Genomic DNA, 15,102 nt, shown 5'->3' with positions numbered 1-15,102 from the left:
ATGACGTCATTTTAAGATATAACTGCGAGACGCATTCAATCATATCCGCCTGTGCTAGGATTAACATGCTCTCATATCCCTCTCTTTAGGTGCTTCAGGACAGTTTTCTTCATCAGCTGCTCGGATAAATGCTAAAAAGTGCTCCAAAACTTTGTAGCAATTCCTGTTTGTTAAAAATAGTAATCCAGTGTAGAAATCTGTGGTGGAATCGGCAGAATTGAAGTTAATTAGCGAACTTAACAGGCTGAAAGACGGAAAATATGATGCGTTCAGGTAACCTCAGTAATTTAGATGGCTGTGTACTATATGTTATGATGTGTTCAAATGTCACATAAAAATGGGAAAATGTAGTTTTTGACAAGAAACATTAATAAACAGTTGTGTGTATGAAGAATATGTTTATATTTATAAAATAGATGTTACAGACTGAATCCTAGCTTTTTAACTCAAGCTCTACTCAGCTAAGACCACTTCTAGTGTAAATATTTGTCTCCATTTTGTTTTTCCACCAAACTATAGAAAAGCATTGATAGTGGTATCAATAAGGACTCGGATCAATAGGGAGTATCGATAAGAGTATCAATATCAATAAAGATTAATGATCCCCATCCCTACCCTTGTTGACGATTGGTCCTGTCACTTTCTAATCGGCCCCAAACGGTTCAGATGGGAGCTTTGCAAGATGGATTCACCAGTGAGAAACACAGAAACAGGCGGATCCATCTGCTTTGCAAGTTTAGAATTATTTATCATCCTGACAAAAACAAAAACTATAAAGGTAGGCTTTCAAATTAAAAAGTTGGTCCGAGAGTTCAGGCACTGGGTACTACAAAGTGTCACTTTGAATGAAGAAAAAATATACATTGTTTTATTCTTAGCTTTAGCTTACAACCTCAAAATTTATAGACATGCTTTAAATATCTAAAGAAAGACAAGGACAAGAAATATTTTCTATTGTATTGGCAGATAAAATTAAAGACAAAAAACAAAGGTTTATAAAGTCACGTTTCAGAATCCAGATATGTATGGTTTCATGAGTTGAATGTATAATTATATCCCTAGATATGAGTACCACTATCATTAATTCTGCATAATTTGATGACACAAAGCCTCTGACTTTGACTTCCAAACACTGTTTCCACAAGTACTTCATGCAGCACTCCTCAACAGTATATCAATTTTTTGTCTGTGTAAGCTTTGGCTCTCCTCTCACAAGGTGATAGCATCTATTAGAGAAGAGATCCTGTACGAGATGAGGACAGAAGGGGAGCACGGCTGTGGCCTGTATTCATGTCTGCCTGCTCACATTCTGCTGAGTCAGCTTGTTTTGTGGAAGTCTGTCTACAGCAGCTCAATGAGGCTACGGGCCAGATGGGCTTGGTGCTGATGAATCTACTTGTTCCCATGTTTTGGTGCCTTCTCATTATTGTTTAACACTAATCAGCCACAAATATTTGGAAACCAGTTATGGGAAGATTGAAGAAGAACATTAGGAAGAGTCGAGTTTCGCTTCATCAGGAAATTCCTATGCTCCTCTGTTTACAGTACATAAAGAGAGGAGTGGTCAACAGGGAGTGTGGTAAAGAGTGATAGTGGTAGTCCTGTGAGGGACTGACTTCTGTTAGGACATGTAAAGAAAGGGGGCTGATGTTTGACTTGACCTATAATATTACATTTTTTTGTCTATTAGTTTTAACTTTTGTATCAAGGAGTTTGATGGTTATACGCTTAAATTTGCTGTTTATGTTAAGAAAGATCTCAGACTATAATATCCCTGGTAACTCTAACCAGTCCAGTCTCTGACACAGGTTACATAGTAAAATACTTCAAAGTAAATCGTTCCATACCTCTATTCATTTGGTGTCTAATTCAGCTTTTATTATACTGACATAGAAACCAGTACCCTTAATAGTTAGACCATTTGTACCTATCATGAACTATGTCCATCCCATTATACTTTGACTGAACAGCAGACTTGGAACTTGGGTTATTCCTAAGTAGGGCTGGGCGATATATAGAATATACTCGATGTATCCCGGCCACCCACAATGTATAAAATGACTATATCGCGAATATCCGAGTATAAATTATGTGGAAGTTTTGAGCCGTCAGTGTGCATCTCTCGCTGGAGTTTCGCTTCCCCCATTGTCCCTGAACGCATCTCTCACAGCAGAGAGCTCACTCTCTCTCCTGCGCCCATCTGGAAAACTCCTCTGCACATGCGCATCAGCAGCAAGAAGCAAGGAAGAGGAAGATAAACAGAGCGGTGTGGCTAGTTAGTGGGGAGTTAGCTGAGTTTTGAGACAGTTCAAGAGAAACATTGCTGGATCTGCAGCGCTGAGCAGTAGTTCAACTTTGAAAAGGAAGAGGGTGAACTCACTTGGTATTTGTTAAAATACACCGCAAGATGTCTTCAAGTCAACGGCGGCAGTAACACAACATGTTGCTAACGACATGAGCCCAGTATTGTTGAAAAGACACTTAACCCAGAATACGAGATTTGCCTGGGCGCAAGCATTTTGCTATAAAACTCCCTGCCAGATTCGTACATTTTGGAGAGAAGACAGTCATCCACTTCTCCTCAACTACAGAGACTTATCTCAGCCTTACAGTTCAAAACACCGACAATGAGAAGTTAAAATGTTCCTGCCTCCAGACAAGCTTTTTCCCCCATGATCACAGAGGAGAGCTTCTTGAATAAGGTCTAAAGACACTCTCATGTTATAACCTTGCAATCAGATGGATACGCCAGTTTTCTTGTTTTTCACTGGCGAATCCATCTTGCAAAGCTCCCATCTGAACTGTTTTGGGCCCAGTTAGAAAGTGAAAGGACCAATCAGCATCGAGGGGCAGTACTTTCAGGCGCAGAAGAGTCGTAACGTAAACAAGCAGCAGCTAGAGCTGGTGCAGTTATGGAGGAAGAGATGTTGCTAAAGCGCCAGTTTTATCAGAACTTGAAAAAAATTCTTTGTTCAAAGAAGAACAAAGAACAGCAGTGAGTTGTTTTCTTTTCAAAAACAACAAAGGTCGAATACTTATATGTCTACAGTCGCCATATTTCGCGTTATTCCTCAGTAGCTGCGCACGCACAGCTCAATAGAGGCTACGTCATGTGTTTTGTTGCTCTGATTGGCCCGTAGAGATGTGACAGACAGAACATTCACCCAATCATGCTTCAAGTTTTTTTTAAAGCCTCTGTGTTTTCTCAGATGTTTCCTATTGAATCTTTCCCAGATGGATGTGTAAAACACATTGATCTGGCATGTCGGGTTACTCATGTTATGAACTTGTCAGGCACTGGTCAGGCGTTCATCAGCACCGGTAATGGACTAATATAATCACAGCTGTGAGCCTGAATGGAGGACTAGGCTATAGGGTTTTGGCCATATACTGCATGCATGATTGGTGAGTTCTGTATATGTGTGCTTCACCCTTAATGAGGAAACTAATCATTTTATAGTCAGCAATAGTAAACATAATATAGAACACATTTCAGGACTTTACATACACTGTAAAAGACAGAGTATGTCATGATTTATGTATTTTTGATTTATTAGTAAAAGATTGAATGAAGTCCTTTTCAAAATAAAACTTCTAAATTTGACTTTATATTGATTTTTACTTTCTGCAAACAATTTTATTAAAAATCCAATAGAACAGTCTATTTTTATCACCAAACTGGTGTTATTTGGGGCCAAATTAAATACAGCTGATGAGAGGCCATTTGAAAATATGGCGATATATATTGTGTATCAGGATATAGCAAAAATATATCGGGCTATCAATTTTAGGCAATATTGCCCAGCCGTATTCCTAAGCAACCTATACTGTATGGATAGAAGTACTTTGCTGCCTGGCTATTATACCAACATGGACTGTATTGAAATTCATGATACATACTTTGATACGGAGTTGGCTCCTCTTTTGTGGCTATAACAGCCTCAACTTTCCTCGGAAAGCTTTCCACAATACTTTTTTAGTGTTTTTGTCCATTCTGTAGACTATTAATTAGGCCAGGCACTGATGTTGGATGAGAAGGCCCGTTTTGTAATCTCCATTCAGATTTATCCCAATGGTGCTTAATGGGGTTGAGGTCAGGGCTTTGTGCGGGCCAGTCAAGTTCTTCCTCACCAAACTCACGAAACCATGTCTTTATAGTCCCTGTTTAGTGCACTGGGGCACAGTCATGTTGGAAAAGAAAAGGGCCTTCCCAAACTGTTACCACAAAGTTGGAAACGTATTGTCCAAAATGTCTTGGTATGCTAAAGTAGTGAAGAGTGGCCTTCACTGGAGCAGTTCAGTGTCGGTGTGCTTTACACCACTCCATCTGATGCTTTGCATTGGATTGGTGATGTGAGGCTTACATGCTTCAGCACAGTCATGGAAACTTATTCCATGAAGCTCCCACCGCATAGTTTTTGTGCTTAAATTAATGCCACTGGAAGTTGGGAACTCTTCAGCTATGAAATCAGCAGTACTGGCCACTTATGTGCACAATGTGCCTTAGCAGCTTTCAACCCAACTCCATAATTTAACGTGGTCTTCTGCTTCGTGGCTGAGTTGCCGTTGTTCCTAAACTCTTCCACTTTCTAACAATATCATTTAAAGTTGACTGTGGAATATCCAGAAGGGATGAAATTTTGAGAAACATCCAAGCACAAAAGTGGCATCCATCACAGGACCACCCTTGAAGTCACTGAGTGAACGACTCATTTTGTATCACAAATGTTTTCAAATGGAGACTGCATGTCTAGGTGCTTGATTTTATACACCTGAGGCAATGGGTCTGATTGAAACACCTGGATTCAGTAATTAACAGGTTTGGCCAAATACTTTAGTCCATATCGTGTATTTCAAAGTTTGTTTTGAATTCAGATTGTTTTGCTAGTTAACATGGCTAAACATAAAGGAAAGTGTCTTGGGGGAACAAATGTCAAATCTCTTTGCAATGTGGTGCTACCGTCAGCAGTGCGAGCAACATTAGCCTTAAGACATAGTAGTGATAACAAGTAGTATCAGTGCCAGTATCCGAACTGGGAGGTATTCATGTAAACCACAGTTGGACCAAGATACATGTCAGTCTAAATCCATTGATTTAAAGCTAACATACAATGGAAATCAACATTAATGGGCTAACAGATAACATATCAGTCTCAGTGGTCTAAACCCGAGAAACATCTTTTGACGTGACAGCCCTATGTAAAACACATCATTTACCTAACAATGTTTAGTAAAAGAGAGTTCATTACTGTAAGAGGAGAAAAGTAATTTTCTTCCAGCTTCTCTTTTCTTCTTTTGTTATTTAATGGCAGCTAGAAAACCGCATTTAGATCCCCTGCAGCCACCCTCTGGATCTGGCCTAATTCTGTATTAAAACAAGGTGGTGGTTAAGATAATGAAAATATAGGGTTGTAAGAGTGATAAAAGTCATATAGAAATTTGGATTTTTTTTCTATATGAATCAATGACTGGATATTTGAAATTCATTTCCCATCTCTGCAACATATAGAAATATTTATGTATTTAACTAGTAGGGCATGACTGATTGATCGGCGGGCCGATTAATCGTGCCAATTATAGCGTCACAGATTAATCAACATTGGCCAATATGTAGCCGATATATTAACCCTTAGAGCTCACGCAGCACATCCCTTTAAAAATCACTTGGTAACATTTGAACCGTAAGTCGTGGGCACTAACATTTTCAATTAACCCCAGAACCTGGCTGACTTTCCGGGGTCTCTGAGGACAGTGTTGTCCTATACAACAATATGTGACACAGTTTATAAAAACAATGATAACTTTTGAACTGTAAGTCATAGAAATTTACTCTTTAAATTCCTTTGAAAGCTGACCATTTTGCTATTCGTTTGCTATCATCGCTGTCTCCATAGCTCTAAAGGACGCCATGGTAGCGAACCCAGAACTTTGGTGACTTTTCGAGGTCTTTGGAGATTAAATCCACAGCATCACATCCGATAATAAGCGTCTTTTTAATCCATTTTCGATCATTTACTTTGACTTTCTTCAGTGGGTAGCCATATTTGTTTGAAATGCAAAGCATTGTGGGAGCTTTAGTCGACCAGTTGCGTCTGTACTGCTTAGAGGAGTAGAGATGCAGGAGTAGCGAATGAATGCAACTGTTAATTCACATGTCCACCATTATCTAATATAAGACTATTATACAGTGTTTTAACGTCGTCTAAGTTGCATCTTTGTGAAAAAACAAAGATAATATAAAAATAAGAATTTGTGTTTATGTACAGTATGTGTATCTTGTGTATATCAATGTTCTTATTTCATATATCGGCTGATATATCGGTTATTGGCCAATATATCGGATATCGACCGATTTATTGGATATCAGCTTTTTTCAGCCCTGGTATCGGCATTGGCCCTAAAAATCCCATATCGGTCGGGCTCTATTAACTAGTAATTCTGGTACAGACTAACAAAGGTGAAGACATGTATTTTGATGTAAGGCACATTGAAGTGCTTGTGTATGAAACATTCTTGCTATATAAAGTTTGACTCGATTAGACGTGGCTTTAGTTGCCCTGGGTTGACTTATTAGTTTAGTGGGCTTGTACCACTCGGAACATTTCACATCAGTCTTGGTTGTTTACAGAAATGTCTTTGTGGTGCTCTTCTCTACAAGCATCGTATTAGCCCAGCCCCACATTAGATTGCTGATTGTGAATGGGTAGTCCAAAGGCTTAAATTCTTTCTAACACTTCAAAACAGGCACATCTGTCAGGCTAAAAGATTCACTGGGTACACAGCTAGTTTAGAGGATTACAAAACTCAGACGAAGGACCTGGCTCAAACCACAAAAACAACTCCAGACAAGACGAACACAAAAGCAGGTCTACATACTTCCTGCCCCAGACTAGTACTTAGCCTTTGGTTTTCTGTATGCCTGTTAGTTTGCACTAATCTGATTTAACACAGGGTTATGCACCGTGTAAGCAAGGCGGCACAGTAGTGATGTGTCACTGTTGCCTCCCAGCAAGACGGCTGACAGCTGGAGTTAGCATGTACTCACTGTGTCCCAATGCGTTCCCTCCCACAGTCCAAAGACATGCAGGTTAGAGAGACAATGTGGCTCAAAATAGCCCGTGGATGTCTAAATTGCCTGTAGGGTGAATGTGAATAGTTGTCTGTCTATTTGTGTAAGTCCCTAGGGTGCTCTCCATGTCTCTCCCAGTGTTAGCTGAGGTTGGCTGCAGCCACCAGGATAAGGATGGATGGGCGCCATGTGAGCACAACATAAATTCCAAGTCTTAAGTCTTCATTTGGCCGAGCTACACTAAACAAGAGGGCCAAAAGACTTTGTAATATTGCCAGATGAAAAATTGATTATGCATAACGGTTAAAACCTGCAGGTTTTTGGTTGATGAAAAGTAAAACAGAGTTTTGTTTTGGTGATGTTCTTTTAAAAACAACAGTTCTTGGATTATTTGACCCATTTTGGATAGTTTGGTAATTGTATTATAGCATAACATGGAGGACATGAAGTGTAGAAAAAAAAAGATTTGTAACAAAAGATTTTGTTTAGCAAACATAATATGAACCACACTTGTAATGCATGAAGGGTTTTATTATTTTCAAGCCTCTCTTTTCAATATCACATGTTTTAAAACAATACTTTGTTCATTTATTGATAGATGCTATCAAAAATACCAAAGATTAGTAAAATGTCTTTTTTTAAGATAGACACATTGGAGATGAGTAAAGTAATGCAAACAGGTGTCAGCACACTGCCTTAATTACACTAATAGGGTAGTAATGTACAGTTTCCATCAAAAGTATTCACCCCCTTGAATGTTTTACCCTTTTATTGATTTTATAAATCTATTATTGTCATTATAACTTGGCTTTTTTGAAAAAAAAAAACAAAAACAAAAAAACAAAGAACCTTTATAAGATTAAAGTGAAAACATTTCTTGAAAGAAATGCCAGTTAAATAAGAATATATGTAATGTAAAATAAGTGACTGCATAAATATTCACCCCCTTCAAAGTGACTGACCTAACTCAAAATAGGTTCAGCCAATTGGTGCTATCCAAGCTGTATTTAGTAGATGGACCTTTGGCTGCAATCACAGCACTCAGTCTGTGTGGATATGTCTCAATCAGGCCTACACATCTGAACACTGTAATTTTACTCCATTCTTCTTTACAAAACTGCTCAAGCTCTGACAGGTTGCACGGGATCAGGCATGAACAGCTCTTTTCAAGTTTAGCCACAAATTCTCTATTGGATTGAGGTCTGGGCTTTGAGCCAACCACTCCATAACATCCACCTTGTTGTCTTTAAACCATTTTTGTGTAGCCTTTGCTGCACGCTTCAGGTCATTGTCTTGCTGGAAAGCCGTTGTTCCCTTCTAGACTGAATAAAATTTTCCACTAGGATTTTTCTGAAATTTTGCTGTATTCATTTTATCCCCATTTGTCAAGCCTTACAGGGCTGGCTGCCGAGAAGCATCCCCACAGCATGATGCAGCCACAACTGTGCTTCACAGTGGGGATGGTATATTTGTGGTGATGTGCAATGTTTGGTGTACGCCATACAAATTGTCTTGTCTGATGGCCAGAAAATCCCATTTTGGTCTCATCAGACCACAGAACTTTCTTCCACTTGACCATGGAGTCTCCAACATGCCTTTTGGCAAACTCTGCCACTCTCCCATAAAGCTTGGGCTGGTGAAGAACCGAGCAACAGTTGTATGCAGGGTCTCTCTCACATCTCAGCTGCTGAACCTTGTAACTACTTCAGAGTAGTTGTAGGTGTCTTGGTGGCCTCTCTCACTAGTCCTTTCCTACCCTAAAGCCTGTTCACTGATTAACAAGTGACTGACTACTTGAGAATGAGACACATTCACTCACTCACTCACTCACATTCACTCAGGTGATCCCACTTCACTAGCTGTGCGGCTACTAGAACCAGTTGGCTAGACCCCTGTTAAGATAGGTCAGTCACTTTGAAGGGCATGAATATTTACAGTATGCAGTCACTTATTTTACATTAACATTTTTATGAAATTGATATTACTTTAAGTTTTTTCCTATTTTTGGTTATAAAGCCAAATTATATTGACCATGACTGATTTATAAAATCAATTAAAGGGTATTAAATATCCAAGGGGGTGACGGCTTTTTATAGGCACTGTATTTGTGTAATATAGAGAGCGTGTGAATATTTGTGCAACTAATTTATTTTAATTAGAGACAAGAAAAATCCAAATATTGTGTGAGGGATTTTTTTTGTTGTACAAGTCTCTATATCATTGTTTTTTTCTAGTATCACCAAAGTTGAACATTTTGGCATTTTGACAGGTTTGGTTAATTTGTAACAGTCTGTGGAAAAATGCACCCAGGTTTCATTTGTAGAAAAAATAAAAATAAAAACAGAGTGATCTAAAAAACATGTTTTAATCAGTGACAAAATCAAACCTAATCCTGTATTTGTTAATCAAGGACTTGCTCTGATCTGAAGCTGCTATGACAACCTGAACACCTCCTGCAGGAAGATATGAGTATATCTTTTGTTTCCAGCTAAAACCTGTCAGCCCTGTGCTTTAGACGAGCTCATATTCTCATGAAACCATCCCATGAATTTGCAGCCTTACATGCTTTATCACTGATGCAGCCCCTGGCGCTGTAGCATGATGTCATCACAGATTACAGTCTGGGCTGTGTGGATTGTTAGCCTTGAGAGTTGCGCGGCACTGCAGCCTCAAGTGGGTTGACGTCTGGCAGCATCATTATATCGGACTCTCCCTCCAGTCCCCTCCTCTTCTAACCACCCACCAATCCTGGCTCTTTCTTTCCCTCCTACTCACGTTTCTCTACAGCGGGCTGTTGCAGTCAGGCAGCATCATGGAGGCTGGATGTGTGGTTGCCGCGGTGATTGAGAATGCTGCCTCAGGACCCCAGGGTGAACCAGGAAGTGATGACGTCCTTGAAGGGTGAGTTAGGCTTATTTTCAGAGCTTCATTTCAGCTGATAAAGAGCCATATAGATGTGCAGCAAAAGAAGAATGCATGCATGTGCCTGCATGTACATTTTACACATAAATAAATGCAGGAGCAGAGTAAAGTCAGGTCAAATGAATGATTATCTTCTCCTGTTTACACCTCACTGACTCCACATCTGAGTTTATGTCATGCCTTTGTAATTGTTTCTGTCACTGTGGATCACATAAATTAAACTGGCTGTCAGTGTTTTTGGCTCCATACTCTGATCTCATAACACTGAATCCCTGTGACAAATCTGAGGCCTCTGTCCCTCCTCTCTTTGTTGCTTATAAAAGTTGAGCTGAATGCACCTCACCCTCCACTCCCAAGAACATTGAGTCACATTTCAAGTGACGGTTTTGTGAAGCACTCCCTTGTGGGTGGATTGCCTTTATGGCTCTCTGAATAGAGAAGCATTGCTTTCCTGAGTGCACACAAAAGACACCATGTCTTTCTGTTTGACCCTTCCTTGAGTAAGATGCTATTTTGCTTTGTTTTTTATGATTAAAGGTCTTATTTTCTGCATACTTCTGAACACATTAGAAGAGATTCACACACCTCAAACAAAAGTACAATATGTTTTTTGGGCCATGTTAATGCAGCGTCATGATTCAAGACACATTTTGTCACTTTCTTCTCCACAATTGCTCCCTCTGGTGTGTTTAAAAAATACTACAAATGCTATTTTAAAACATCAAACTACATTAGATGAAATCCTTCCTTTCTTGTGTGTTAATCCTTGTATGTGCTTAACTGTTTTTCTTCAGGGAGTTGCCACAGACGTCTGACCTGGACAAAGACGATGCCTTACCTCATGCCACCAACGATAATCCTCCAGAAGAGAAACAGCCACAGGAGACATCCACTGCCATGGTACACGCCCACACACAACACACATACGCGCTCTGACTCATCACTTACCCCAAAAGAAACATAAACACGCACCAAGTGACGTGTCGCTTATCTTCCTTGTAGTTGTGTAAGAGTTCAAATCATGTCATCACCGCATGATGTCACTGAGGTCGCATGTGACAGGCGTTAATAACAGTGATAGAGGTATGAACAGGTGTTTTTGGATGTGTCACTTGCAGGTTGGGATTGAAGTGAAGAGGTGTGTTTAAGAGAGTTTGAAATATTCTAGCAGAAGAGTGACGTTGTCTCCCTTCTCCATCAGTTTACATCTGGATACTCTAGTTTTATGTAATAATTTCCCCCAGCAGTTCTTTATTTGAACCATTACCCCTCTGTTAGTCTGAATCTTTCTTGGATGCGTGACAACAACTCAAAGCACTCTATTCAGGTCTCATGCATTACGCAAGATAATTTCATAAGCCACCATAGTATAATTTAACAAATCTAAAGCATTATAAACATAGCTGTCAAAATAGTATAGAATTATTATTTAAAGTGTAAGTTGCTGAGAGAAAAGCATAGCATACTTTTAAAGGAGCTAAAAAAGGATTAACACTATAAACATTGATTTATTTTTATAGCATAACAAAGCACAGAAGTGCTACAGCATGGTGTCGCTTAATATCCAAGTACAATATACAGTAGCTTAAAATATTGGTGCAAAACTTAGGATACCATGACTTGTCATTAAAAGGCAAATATTTACAGAAGCATTATATAGCATATGAATTTGCATTAGCAGAAAATTACACATAGCAACGCATAGAAATAAAAGTACAGCAGTCATAGGCAGCATTAACTGTTTTATCTGAGAATAGCACACCAAAAAGCTAAATGTAGATTAGCAAAGCATTAAATCACAGAAGCATAAGCAGGGTAACCTGACACACCAGATTTACTGTTTAATTTTCAGCTGAAGACACCAGAGAACCCACTTTGCAAGGTTATAAGTATTGCACATATTCGCTTAAATTTCATAAAGTAACTAGAGAAATAATTATGTGACAAACAATATATATATTATCCTATTTAAATCTTGTCAGGTTATATACCAGGTTATGTTAATATTCTCTTCCTTCAGTCTGCTCAACTCACCTCTCATATCTTTCCGTCTCCACGCCTCTGCTGACTCTCCTTTTCCCTAAAGTATTAAATGCTTTGTTGGCAAAATTCATCTGTATAAACACTGAAATATCACAACTTATGTTGTATGAGCTTTATTTATGATTCCTCTGTAATATGTGATCCAAATGAGATCAAACTTTTCAATTTTTTTCCCTTTCTTTTGCTGTAGTTAAGTTACCGCTAAACTGGAGATAAACCAGAAGTCCTTCTGTCTTTCAAAATAAGAGCATTTTCCAAACCTGAAGAAAAGTATAGTAGTCGTAAAACAAAACAAAACATATACAGTAGATAATATATGAATGACAAATAAAAGAACAGCAAAGAACAGTTACTGGGAAAATATCTTGGTTGTGTATTAATACTGAACATAGGTCTAAGTCTTTGACCATCACTCCTAACTAACTTGTAGCCTCTTCACTACAGACATTGTGCATCCTTTTAGTGGAGCATTTTGTGCATTTGAGGTCTGCTGTTGTGTTATATTTTACTAAATGTTATGGCAGATGTTAGGGGCTAAAATAAAAGAGATTTTTTGTCTCAGTCTAGCACTGGAAATAGGCTAGTAGCAGGATTTAAGGGTTTCAAAACTGAAAAGAAATAATGAAAAAAAATGCCCTGTAAATTAAAAAAATATCACAGTTAATAATCTGGAAGTCAGTACTGAGCAAAATAATCGTGATTATCATTTTGGCAAGTATAGCTGATTCTGAATTGTGCTGTCCTAGGATAAGTAACTCACTGCTCCACAGACAATGTAGGCAGTGTGTCAGACAAAGCAGTGTAAACATTACAGACACTAAGAGCCAGTGCTGCTAATGCTAACAGCGCATCTACAGAGACACACATCCTCCTGCAGCGGCAGTTTTGCTGTTCTCCAACTGTCTTCTGTTGAAAATGCACCCAGTATGTACTAAAATAAAGTACTTTAAAATGTTGATTATCAGAGATTATGAATTAATTTAGAATTCAGAATTCTGACGTGAATTGATTTTTTTTTTACGGCACCTCTATAATACAGTAGAACTGCAGAAGAGTAGCTAGTGTATTATTACAACACCAAAATGATTGAGAAATGCAAAGCATAACATTATCTCATCAATAGATATCATTAATGTGTCATCATGAAACAACAGCACACAACGCAGCAGAGTAGGCTAAGCATAGCACAGCCTACAAAGAGCTAAAATAGTGTATAAACAACTATTAGCATAAAATTATATTGTATAAATTAGCAGTAAAAATGAAGAGAAACTTAAAGTAGCATAAGATAGTAAAGCACCACAAGAAGAGCACAAAATACAGAAAAAAACACGAGAAGAGCAAAACAGGGACATCTAAGACATTAATGAAAATGTCATAGAATTATAGAGCTTAACAACATTATGACCGAGTAGAACTAGCACATCACAGCTTAGCAACGAAAAATACTGTAATATGAGACAGCATAATATTCAAGTAAATCAAAGGGGATAAAATCAGGGTGGCCATTTTCACAGAACCAAAAAGGAGGACTTTGTAGCACTTAGTGAAGCAACAAATAGGACTCTAGTGTATTCCCTGCTACAATACAATTTTGTCCAGGATACCAATGGTATCATGATACAGTGATTCTGAGATACTCTATTCATTGAAGGTCAATTTGATCCAGGACTGCCCCTGGCCAAAGTGAGGCCCTAAGCAGACTCTGATATGAGGCCCCCCAACACTGCCACCACTATTGCCCCAACATACTCACTGAACAATACTCAAAAGTATCTTAAAATAACTAAAATAACTAAAGGATATATTACTACAATAATAATAAAGAATATAAAGTCTTTGCAATTTAGACAGTTATTCACATATAAAAGACACAGTTCTTTGTTAGTAAAATTATCATTGATTTTTATGATCATATTCCTTGTTACAATAATACAGATATTTTTCATTTCCACCAGTCTAAAAAAGTGTTCACTATGGATTAATTATTTTCATCATAACATTAATCCCACTTTATTAGATATCTGTTTTATTGGGGTCTTCTCCTCAATTTGAAGAGAAGACTAATGTAATGTAAACTCTTGTAAAACAGCTGATCTTGCCCCCCTTAAACCCCCTCACACACACTCCTTCACACCTCCTCCTCCCTCACACACAGCAGCTCATCCGTTTTGCTTCTTTTTCTTCCTCTTTATGTTTCTGCTTCAGTGTTACCATCTTTTGTTAAATCACCTTCAAATACACATTGTCTTTATTTGTTTTCACCAGCGATCTGGTTTTAAAACAGCTGATCTGCGCAAGAAAGTTTGACAACGTTGATTAATTCCTGATCGGAACCAGTCCAAGAACTTAACAGTTTTATCATAAGTTCACAAACTAAACAATGGTTGAAGTTGATGTTTGACAAGAGAGGTTGCAGAATACCGGGGGAAGTTAAGGGACAGATATGATGAAAGTTTCTGTGCAGCAAGTATCAGGAGAGAGAGAGGGAGAGGGAGTGGACACTGCGCACACTTCATTGATCAACGATGGCACTGATCTCCAAAAATAGATATCTTTAGGGTTAATTTACTGTGTGACAGCCAGGTAAAGTTTATGTCTGGTCAACGCTGTGTATACATTACTAGGATCAAATTTAACGTACAAACACCAGACTGATGTGCAGAGAGAGAGAGAGCAATGGACAGTATGCTGCGTTGTGTTCAGGTACGACTCCAAAAGAAGGACAAATAAGCATCTGGCTTGAGGCTGTGCCGGATGCCAGACAAGGCATTGAAATTCCGGACTGTCCAGCCAAAAGCTGGACATATGCCCACCCTAGATACAATCCTGACCTAGCAAAATATAGAAAAAAAAAACAGTTGCATAAACCAAAACACATAACATGAGATGAAAGAAGACAGCTGGTCACTGAAAAGCCTAGAATTAAATCATGTTAGCTTAAGTTAGCATTACACACTATCAGCTCAGCAGTTCATAAAGTAACTCTGGCATAGCAATAGCACCCTTATCTCATTTTTTTATTCAGTATTAGAAGTAATGGTCAGTATGTTTTGTTGTACTAGCAG

The 15,102-nt window shown here is 38.5% G+C and overlaps 1 protein-coding gene across 1 annotated transcript in view; it reads left to right on the top strand.

Moving 5' to 3' along the window:
• The window catches only part of arhgap32a (Rho GTPase activating protein 32a), a 55,995-nt gene that overhangs the window by 9,585 nt on the left and 31,308 nt on the right, over nucleotides 1–15,102 (top strand). The window contains exons 2-3 of the mRNA XM_041810479.1: nucleotides 9,857–9,970; nucleotides 10,786–10,891. Coding sequence (XP_041666413.1) covers nucleotides 9,882–9,970; nucleotides 10,786–10,891 — 195 coding nt within the window. The 5' untranslated portion in view covers nucleotides 9,857–9,881. The remainder of the gene's footprint in view (nucleotides 1–9,856; nucleotides 9,971–10,785; nucleotides 10,892–15,102) is intronic.

The sequence above is a fragment of the Cheilinus undulatus genome, linkage group 2 (genome assembly GCF_018320785.1).
Source record: "Cheilinus undulatus linkage group 2, ASM1832078v1, whole genome shotgun sequence".
NCBI classification, from domain to species: Eukaryota; Metazoa; Chordata; class Actinopteri; order Labriformes; family Labridae; genus Cheilinus; species Cheilinus undulatus.
The sequence above is the reverse complement of the archived record's forward strand: the minus strand, read 5'-3'. Positions and strand labels throughout refer to the sequence as shown.